Below are 10,507 nucleotides of genomic sequence, written 5' to 3' on the forward strand. Positions count from 1 at the left end.
CATTTGATCCTAACAGTTGAACTTAATTCTAGTCACTCACCAACACTTCTAATGTCTTACTTTGGCAGATTTTGTTGAATAGGCATCCTATTAGGGAGAATCTGGTACATAGAGGTGTTGATGTTCATACGGTTCTTTTTCCTTCGTATGATCTGTATTCGAAAGATATCGGACATGTGTTCTTGGGTTGTGAGGTGGCATATTAGATTTGGTTGAAGATTGTGAAGTGGTGGGATCTCTTCTTTCTGTATGTCATTAATGTGAGCTTATATTATGGGTGGATTCGGTGAGAATGACTCTGATGAAGATATTAGATTTATAAGCGATTGTCATGACTTCGATCGTGGATGCTTTGGAGGTAGATAAATAATGTGTTGTGGCTTTCCGGTCTCATAGTATAAAAAAGTAGTATTTTTAACCACCTAATGATTACTTGTTTTGATTGGTTTTCCAATAGGAAAAATAAAGTTAGCATAATTTTGACATTGTGCAAAAACCTAATTTTCAATATTTGCTTGTAATTGTTCGTTCATTCTAGCTCTTTGCTAGTTGATCGTTCTTAATTATTTAGTTATCATAAATAGAATATCCTTTTTAACCAGTAAACCTGAAATTTTTTTAACACTTTTTTGTATATTTCCAAAAATATAACTACAATTATATCTATGTTTCATATAGTTTTTTAATCTATTAAAGATTACCTTTTTCGTTAAATAGTGAATTGATATGCCTCCTTTTTGGCCCTATCATGAGATGCTCATTATCAACAAACAACCAAATGCACAACATGCGTACAAATAAAAGTTAAAGTAGATCAATTCCAGCAAGGGCGAATTACCAAAACAGTCCTTAGATATACACAATCTTACGTGGCACATCTTCACGTGCATCCTGACGAATATTAACATATCCTGACATTGGATTAAAATTTTATAATTTTTATTTTTTTAAAGAGAAAAAAAACACACACATAGTGCACCGTCAAGTAACGGTAAATAATGAACCGGGAACACAATACGACGTCGTGGTACTAGCATACACGCATGAGCGGCGATCCACACAGGCAGTCATTGTTGGTAAATGATGACGCTTCAAGGTGATCAAATGGGAATCCCATCGGAATCGAACCACAGAGATGGTTGTTGCTGAGGTCCAAATGTCCGATGTACTTTGCCGACGACAGAGATTTCGGTATCGCGCCTTTCAATTTGTTGAATGACAAGTCCAGCACGGAGAAGTACGTCCGTGGAGTGAAAACGTCTGGCAAGTAGCCGTCGAGAGAGTTTCGGCTCAGATTCACTATGTTTAGACCAGTGTTGCTTAGTAGACTTACCGGAATTTGTCCGGTGAGTTGGTTGCTGTCTAAATTGAGTGTCGAGAGGACAGGCATTGAACCGAGTTGAGCAGGAATTGAACCGGAGATCCTGTTCATCGACAGATCTAAATCTGCGAGACGGTAAATGCCGGCGATTGAGCTTGGAATGCTACCTGAAATTTGGTTACGGTTTAAAAGAGCTCTGCTCATCATCGATAGCTTTCCGAGATCCGCAGGGAGTACGCCGGTGATCTGATTGTTGCTCAGATCTAGGTGCATTAGCCTCGCGAGGTTCACAATGGACGATGGCATCTCACCGCTGATTTTGTTGTCAGCGACGTTCAGAACAGTTAATTTCCCTAATTTTCCGATGTCGGCAGGAAGCTTTCCGGTGAGCTGGTTCCCGATGAGGTCTAGGATGCGGAGGTGAGGGAGAGAAGTTATACACGCCGGTATCTCACCAGAAATCCCCTTCCAGTCGGCGACAACAAGCGTTGTAAGCCGGTCCAGCGAACATAGAGAAGGAGAGAGTGAACCGGTCATGTACCCAGACCGGCCGGCCTTCTCGAAAATCTTATCTTCCGACTCGCCACGTAGTACAACGTCATTGACCCGACTGTCAGTCGGGTCGCAGCTGATTCCATACCAGTTACTGCAGCAGTCTGTGCCGGTCCAGGTCTTGAAGATGCCCAAATAAGGCTCATTCAAGGCGGACTTGAACGCCAACAATGCTTCCCGGTCCGACGGCGGGCATGAGTTGACGACGGTGGAGCTAAAGACGGCGACTAATAATACCACCACCAGATATACACCGGTAAATTTCATTTCCTCTCTCTTTAGTTTTACCTCCCAATGCTTTAATGCAGTCCAGTACTAGGGTGAGTTTAAGAAGGGTGCATTTGTTTTTTTGAGTGTGGAGGAGCTATATATAAGTTCAGAACAAATATGCCCTTGAAATTATGGTAAATTACGATTAAGGGACTATGGGACAGTTGATTGGTCATTATTGTCGTGGGGTGGAAATACCACGTGACCGGTAACACCATTCTTAGCTGGACCGACCTGATCTACACTCCCAAAATTTGAACTAATTTATTTTGTAAAATACATCTTCAAAATTACTTTAATAACATTTATTTTGTAATTTGAGAAATTGTTTTTTGGTTTTGTAAGGTTGTATAAAAATTTTATGTTAGTATTTAATTATCTTTACACATAATGACTTAAATAATAGTAATATATTTTTTGATTCGTACATATTTTATTATTAAATTTTTTTTCGTTCATATTTATCTTTCAACTTGTTAAAGTGTATAAATTCCGTCTTTATAACTGGTTAATATTTCTCATTTTGTACATATTATTTTAATTTTTTTACACATTTAATCCTTAATATATATTTTTTGCAAAATAAGCTATTTTTAGTTTTGTATACATTAGTACTTCTAACTAATTTCTTTAGTTTTTCTTACATCTTATGTGAGACAATTATCAATGAAGTATTTGGGGCTGTTGATGCTTATGTTCATCTCAGCCTCGACTGCCTGCTTGTTTAGGTTTTGTGGTTTGACTTAGGTCTTGCGTATTGAAGATCGTAAGTTTTTCATACGATCTCTAATTTTAACAATCTTTATATCAATGTGTTCGTATTTTAGTCGACTACAAAATTCGTTTAGATTACTCTTGTTAAAAAGTAATATATTTTTTTACCCGATCTTTCTATCCATATGTTTTTAATACATGTATTAATGTTTTTTGTGAATACGTTTTCACAATCTTTATATCCATATGTTTTTTTATAAATACATGTATCAACGACCAAATGTATAAATATCGAAAAAAATTAATTATAAATAGTTAATAGAGATTATGTTTTAAAATGTCAACCAATAACAGACAACTTGTTCTTTAGGTCATTAAACTTTTAATTGTACCCACTAAAGAAAACAACTTTTTATTTTGGTTTTAAAATACTCGTGATTACGATTTTTTATTGATACAAATGAAAACGACGTCATTACCCTTGTCATATCTAACTAAAAGTCTATTGTAATCATTTTTCTCAAACAACAATCGATAACCATTAGCTACGCCATATTGTTTTGTCACCTTGCATTTTTAATAGGTAAAAAACTATAAAGTTAAAGTTATAGTTTGACAAAAATAATTATAATAGGCTATTAATTTGATGTGGAAAGAGCAATAACAACGTTTGTTGTCATGTTAATCGATAAAAAAACATAATCAATGGTAGTTTAAACCAAAATAAAAAGTTGGTTTTCTAATTTGATACAACTAAAAGTTTAATGACCTAAAAAGCAAATTATGGGTTATTGGTTGTCATTTTGTATCATTTTCGCTAGTTAATAATATGTTGACTTTTCATTAAAGATGTCAATGAAGTGTCTATTTAGCCACACCCAACACCCGTGAAGGGTGAGTAAACAAAAAAATTTATAAGTCAGAGTTTTTTTCGTAAAGCAAAAGAAAAATCATATAAAATCTTTTTTTTCAAGATGAATGAGAACAATAAATAAATGAGGACAATGCCATAGAATTTTTTTGTAAAGCAAAACAAAAAATATATAAAATCTTTTTTTCAAAATGAATAACCAATTAACCATCTTTTGAAAGTTCCAAAAAAGGAATACATTTTATTTCGGCCATTAACCAAATATTAATCATAAAAACTGTGCATAATACAAACTAATAACATTTTCTTCAATAAACAAAATTCATATTTTATATAAACATACAGAAATCTTTTATAATATCATATTAAGAGTTTGTGAAGAAAAAAGAAAACCTGTTCAACGGTCTATTAAAGAAAATGGGAACCACGTGTGCGGTAGTGAAAACTGAAAAGTGTGGATATGGAGCACATTATCAGTACTTTATATTTTGTAGATTCTTGCGGTTAAATGTCACATGGAAGGTCCTCTTTGATAACATGGCCTTTCGGATTGGTACCCAAAAGAAGATTACACCCTATCGCCATCGGATACGAAATGGGCCCTATTCATACTTAAAATTTGTACCCATGTTTCGATAGAGATATCGATTTTTAATTATTATATATTCATGTTCATATAATTAGATCAAACAGAATTCTATATAGTACATAAAAAAAGTTCCAATTACATGAAAGCGGAAAGCTATTCCAACATATATAAAAGCATTCAAAACAAAATATTAGTGCAAATATTAAATACTTGACCAAAAATATAGATGTTCAGATAAATGTAATTTTAATTGAGATATTTTACTTTGTTTGGGTTTAATTGAGATATTTTCCTTTGTTTGGGTTGGGTACGATATTTCACACTCGCAAGCACATGCTGTGGAATGCATGCACACACCCTCATCCACACAATATATCGAGTAATATCATTTACACACACATGACAAATACGAGTATTATTTAGGACAAATATTATTTAGTTAAAAAAATATACTAGTGTTGTGAGTCCTCAATGTGACGGTCAGATAAATAATTTATTTCCGATGATTAATTTCCTTCTAGAAAAATGTCATATTCCAAAGAACATGTAATGTGTTGACAAGTATCACTTACAGTTATAATATATCTATAAGATATATACACATTTGAACCCTTTTTCGACGAATAGTTTTATTTAGGTTTAAGGCTTAGTGTCTTCAATTTTGGGTTTTGGGTGTAGTTTCCTTTCAACACTAACATCCTTTGAATCTTGTTTAGATTGCATCGTATTTTCTCTTTTCTTAGCTTCATCTTTAAGGAAGCCACTATAAGAAAAAACGAGTATCATTGATTGAAAAATCAGTTTCTATTGAATGATAATTAGTCTCTGATGGGCATCAAAATCAGTCCCTGATAGCTAGTTCTAGATATTCCTTTTTTGATGAATCCAAGACTAAAGTCAGTCCCTCCATTACCTCCCTTTCGACCTAAAGCAACCCTTGCCTCCGTTGTGGACCTCTTGAAGCTTTGTGGTGGTTTTTGGTTGTATTGAAGAAGAAGAAGGTGTCCTTGGTGCTTAGATCCAACAACCAAATCTCTTCATCTCATTCTTGCATACATTTTAGACTTTTGTAAGTCCTCAAGTTTCTACCTTTATGTGACATCCTTATAGATCTAAGATTTTATGCACTTTTCTTCCTATTTAAAGTGGTTTGGGTGGATGGATTCCATAAAGTTGGTGAATTTATGGATCCTTGAGGTCCCTTTATGGTTTCATGTTTCACGCCGTGGTGGCCGACTGAGTTGGTTTTGACTATTAACTTTGATCGTTGACAATTAACTTTTTAACCAAGTTGACTTTTAGTCAACCTGAGGGTTTTTAGACATTATATTGAGGATATACCTCTAATTGTTGTATATGTGGCTTGTAGCACCCGTCTTTTCTTTGTGAGAGTTGTGTTGTTGTCTGCTTGCCTATGAGGTGAGTTTTCTCACTATACTTTGTACTGAAATATATATCCTTATTTGTAGGATGTTGATTCATTATAATGATATGTCAGATTAGTATGCCTGTATTTCTGGTTATTGTTTGTTTGTTTGCATATGTCACCATATTGTGGTTGGGTTGAGGTGGTCCTACTTTGTGTTGTAGGCCAAGATACACGTGCGGTCCAGTTGATATTGTAGGCCCAAGGAGAGCGGTCCAACCACGTGATGTAGGCTTAGGAGAGCGGTCCAGTTGATATTGTAGGCCCAAGGAGAGCGGTCCAAGCATGTGATGTAGGCTTAGGAGAGCGGTCCTGCTAGATGTTGTAGGCTTAGGAGATCGGTCCAAGTGTGTCGTAGGCCTTGCCAGGCGCTCCAGTCCGACTATAGGCTCATGTGTACATGCAATTTATGTGTATTATTGTGTGGGGTATTTTGGAGGAACTCACTAAGCTTTGGCTTACAGTTGTGGATTTAAATATTATGACACTTCTGAGTATCGGGGGAAGGAAAATCCATGATTTTACACATCATCATGTGGATTTACATTTTAGAAATGTTATTTGATACTCTGATTTTATAATTATGTTTTCAAACAATTAATTAGATGACTTATGGTTTTTATGAAAATGTATTTTGAAAAAGAAAGACTTTACTATGGTCTTGGGATGTTACAATATGGTATAAGCTCCCTGTTTGAGGGATCTGGATGAGCATTTGTGTGATTCCACACTCAAACTATGGATCTGCAAAAGATTTTTTACAATATTTTTCTAAAAATAAAATTTAAAAGGGGGAGGGGGACCGATGTGTACTGTTAATAGGAGCTCAAGAGAAAGTTATTCCCCAAGATACCCACACTTGTTATATGTATATTGGTGATGTGTTAAAGTCTTAGAACTACATGCTAGTTCATAGGCTAGAGATCTTCAGTAATTGCATGATAGAAATGTCTGATTTGTGATGCCTGAGAGCTTAGGAGATTTCTTGTTTATGTTATATGAAACTGACATTATTTTTGTAATTGATCGGTTTTATGCATAAGAACAATCCTATGTGCTCATACAAACCCTAATGCTTGGATCTAGGTTTCTCTATTGAACATGCAATGAATCCAAGACTTGCAAACCCTACTATAGCATACACAATTCGAAATTAACACTATAAGAACAGATCTAAGTGATTACCTCTTTCAATTGGCTTGAAATCCTTTGAATTTTCTTGTTCTTGAGCTTAGAGTCACAAGTGTAACTCCTCTAATGGCTTACAAACACCACAAGCAAGAAGGCAACTATGAGAGAGGAGGAAGGATTCTTAATTTCGGCCTAGGGTTTCTCTTGGGAAACAAGTGGCTGAAAATTGAAGGCTAGGGGTCTTATTTATACTGTAGGCTGCTATGGTTTCAGTCTAAACCCTAATGGACAGCTTAGTCACCAAGCAACCCAAGGAACCTTCTGGAATAAGGCCTTGGATGAAAATATGATGATCCTTCATCATAATTTCGTTCTCCTTTAGTCCATTAGGTTTCCCAGCCCAAAACTCAACTATCACACATTTGACAGTTTATGCCCCTCTATTTAGTTAATCTCTTTTAGTCATCAAATTAATTCCTAATTAATTTATGACTAATACTAGCTAAATAAATATGATTTCTCCTTTAAAATATTATTCTTGTAATATGTTAATAAATCATATTATTCTCTCTCTCTCTCTCTCTCTCATCAAATTACCCTGTCAAGTTGCTTCGGTGAAGGCAACCCAAAAGGACCATGCACAACCGGGTCAAGTACATACCAAATACAGTTACGAGCTTAGACACTAATCTAACAGTCTCCTAATTGGATAAGTTTAGTAACTATATCTCACATATGACAGCAGAATCCGATTTAGCAATCGTAGCTCTTATACGCTGCTGTCAACTCTGATCAAAATCTTGTCCTTTAGATAAGGGAACATTTAATCCTCTGTTCTAGATATCATGCTGACAATCACATGGAACATAGTCATACTTATTGTTCAGCATATTGTTCCTCGATCTCTGATTTGTTTGACATAGGACTTAGTTGAACACATCAACTTTGTCCTGATTGGGCCCGACACATAAGTCAACCAAATCATCAAGTGGTCAGACATTGCTTTTATCCTCTAAGAATAAAAGAAACAGATAAAATTTGACTTATATGCTTTTATTATTCACTGGCTAAATCATACACAACACTGTGTTTTATACCATCAAGTTACTGATACGTTTACGCATTGTCAATGCACAACTAACCAATAAGCAATAACCATATCTCTAGGTTTAAAGATTATATGATATTATCGTCTTGCGATCACTCGAGATAAATTCCATGAAATGATACAAGCAAGCGCGGGTTTATTCCAATGCTCAAATCACAATTCATAAGCACTCATGAACTTTGCAGCAAACCTTTGCCATGTCTAAAACCTTTTAGACAATCTACAAACAAATTCATAACAGTCTTCTTTCGTATCTAATTCCAACATATGAGCGACTGTGGACTGTTTGAATAGTCTTATTATTCAGGAAGTCAAAAACATGCAAAATTGAAACAACAGATAAATAATCAACACAAGATAGTATCTTTACTTATAAATAACACACCTTTATTTATTCATCAAATGTCAAGTACAAATTTATCCATTACATGTTTCCTATCTAATGTAAACTTATATCGTCCTTCAGCCCAATGCTCCTAGCGTGCTGCAAGTGCTTAACCCTGCTCAGTCCCTTCGTAAGGGGATCTGCTAGGTTATTTTCTGACAATACCCTCTTCACTATGAGGAGTCCCTCTTCTACCCGATGTCTAATGAAATAGTATTTTCTGTCGATATGTCTGGATCTGTCGTGATGCCTAGGTTCCTTGGTTAAGGAAACCGCTCCTTCATTATGATAAAAAATCTCCATGGGCTCCTTTATGGATGGCACAACTCCAAGGTCTCCAATAAAGTTCTTCAACCATATTGCCTCTTTCGACGCTTCACTTGCTGCAATGTACTCTGATTCACATGTTGAAATGGCCACAGTCTCCTGCTTGGAACTTTTTCAAGTCACTACTCCTCCGTTAAGGGTAAAGACTCAGCCTGACTACAAATGGTAATTATCCCGATCCGTCTGGAAACTAGCATCACTGTACCCTCGTACCCTCAAGTCATTACTCCCACCGAGGACTAGAAACCATTCCTTGGTCCTCCAAAGGTACTTAAGAATATTCTTGACAGCAATCCAATGCGCTCTACCAGGGTTCCTTTAATATCTATTGACCATGCTCAAGGCGAAGGCCACATCAGGGCGAGTACAAGTCATAGCGTACATGATAGAGCCAACCGCGGAAGCATAAGGTACTGATATGTGTATTTATATATATATATTTTTATGCACTTTATCTTAATATTTCGGCCTTATTTATTCTCTTTTAGAACTAAAAAGTACTCATAATGCTTTGAATTATGTTTTGCAACTATTCATTGGCGATAAAGCACAAAAGAAAAGACTGAAGCGGAAACCGGACTTAGAAGCTAAAAGAAATTAAAATGCTGGATTAGATGGTTACGCCCCGCGTAGCACACCTGTACGTGCCGCGTAACGAACAATTTGACTTACGCCCCGCGTAATTTAAGGGTACGCGCCGCGTACTGGTTGGCCTCGGATATGTTCAATCGCGTAGTGATCCTTAGTACGCCCCGCGTAATCCGACTTACGCCCAGCGTACGTAAGTCGGCTACAAAGGTTATAAAAGTCAATTTTCAGCTAACCAGGAGAGGGAATTTGACTTCCAACTTAGTTTAGTCGATATTTAACTTCTGTTAAGCCGTTTTGAGGGTTTAGGAGGCGGCCAGAAGGCCGTTAAGCTAACGGGAGCGGAGATCGGAAGGGTTGGAGAGCGGATACATGTCGGTAATCATATGGATTGTTAACATGACCATGTTTAGCATTCCATTGTGGTACTTTTCTGTATTTAGTTTCTGATTTGGGTGTAAAAACCTTTTACTTTGTGTTTATGATTGAATGAAGCTTTGATTATTAGACTAATTGCTATATTGAATTGTTTATTTATGTTTAATTTATCTTGCCAAGCTTGTTAAAAGACCCTTATGTGTTAATCATGATTATTTTCTGTTAATTGTTAAGTGAATTAAGTTGCATGAACATCTGCTTGATTTGCTTGTCTCTTATGATTTTTGATGACCATCGAGATTATAAGTCTAGAAATAACGAATGTGAAACTAGAATTAACTTGAGAATAAGTAAGTTAATGTGTGAGCCTTGTTGGATGACCATCAACAAGAGGTTAAATTGAATTAATAATTCGATTAACTATATTTACAAGTCTTGCTTGATACGAACTGAACACTAGGAAGCATGCTAGTTTAATCAACTGATCACTGTTTAAATTGACTTGTTTGCTAAAGGATTAGTTGTAGTGAACGCGAATCTAATCATTTTAGGAATCGGTGAACATGAATAAATGAATTTTTGTATGCAATTGTCTATGTTATTAAGGTGTAATTTATCTAAACCAAAGTACCTGAAGAGATGTGCTTTCCTGTTAGTTTATCGAGAGTTGTTAATTGTTAGTTTGAGATTTATTAAACCATTTTCTTTATTATTTTCGTGTGACCTGTAACCTATAATCAAATATATTAAATTAATCCACCGTTACCTGTGATCGACACCCGACTTACCTAAGCTATACTGTAATCTGACTAGGTACACTGCCTATAACTGCATAGTTAGTCTAAGT

At 35.6% G+C, this 10,507-nt stretch overlaps 1 protein-coding gene across 1 annotated transcript; it reads right to left on the minus strand.

Annotated features, from left to right (window-relative positions):
* Positions 1 to 792: 792 nt before the first annotated feature.
* Positions 793 to 2,224, minus strand: LOC145101713 (uncharacterized). Its single transcript, XM_079038989.1, has one exon. It carries the CDS (start codon positions 2,138 to 2,140, stop codon positions 1,031 to 1,033), a length of 1,110 nt encoding a protein of 369 aa, XP_078895115.1. The 5' UTR covers positions 2,141 to 2,224; the 3' UTR covers positions 793 to 1,030.
* Positions 2,225 to 10,507: the final 8,283 nt, after the last annotated feature.

This window comes from Lactuca serriola, chromosome 1, assembly GCF_051521515.1.
Source record: "Lactuca serriola cultivar US96UC23 chromosome 1, Lser_US96UC23_V15, whole genome shotgun sequence".
NCBI lineage: Eukaryota > Viridiplantae > Streptophyta > Magnoliopsida > Asterales > Asteraceae > Lactuca > Lactuca serriola.

Coding starts and splice junctions, on each gene's coding strand:
- LOC145101713 (XM_079038989.1), bottom strand. CDS start 2,140: ATGAAATTTACCGGTGTATATCTGGTGGTGGTATTATTAGTCGCCGTC.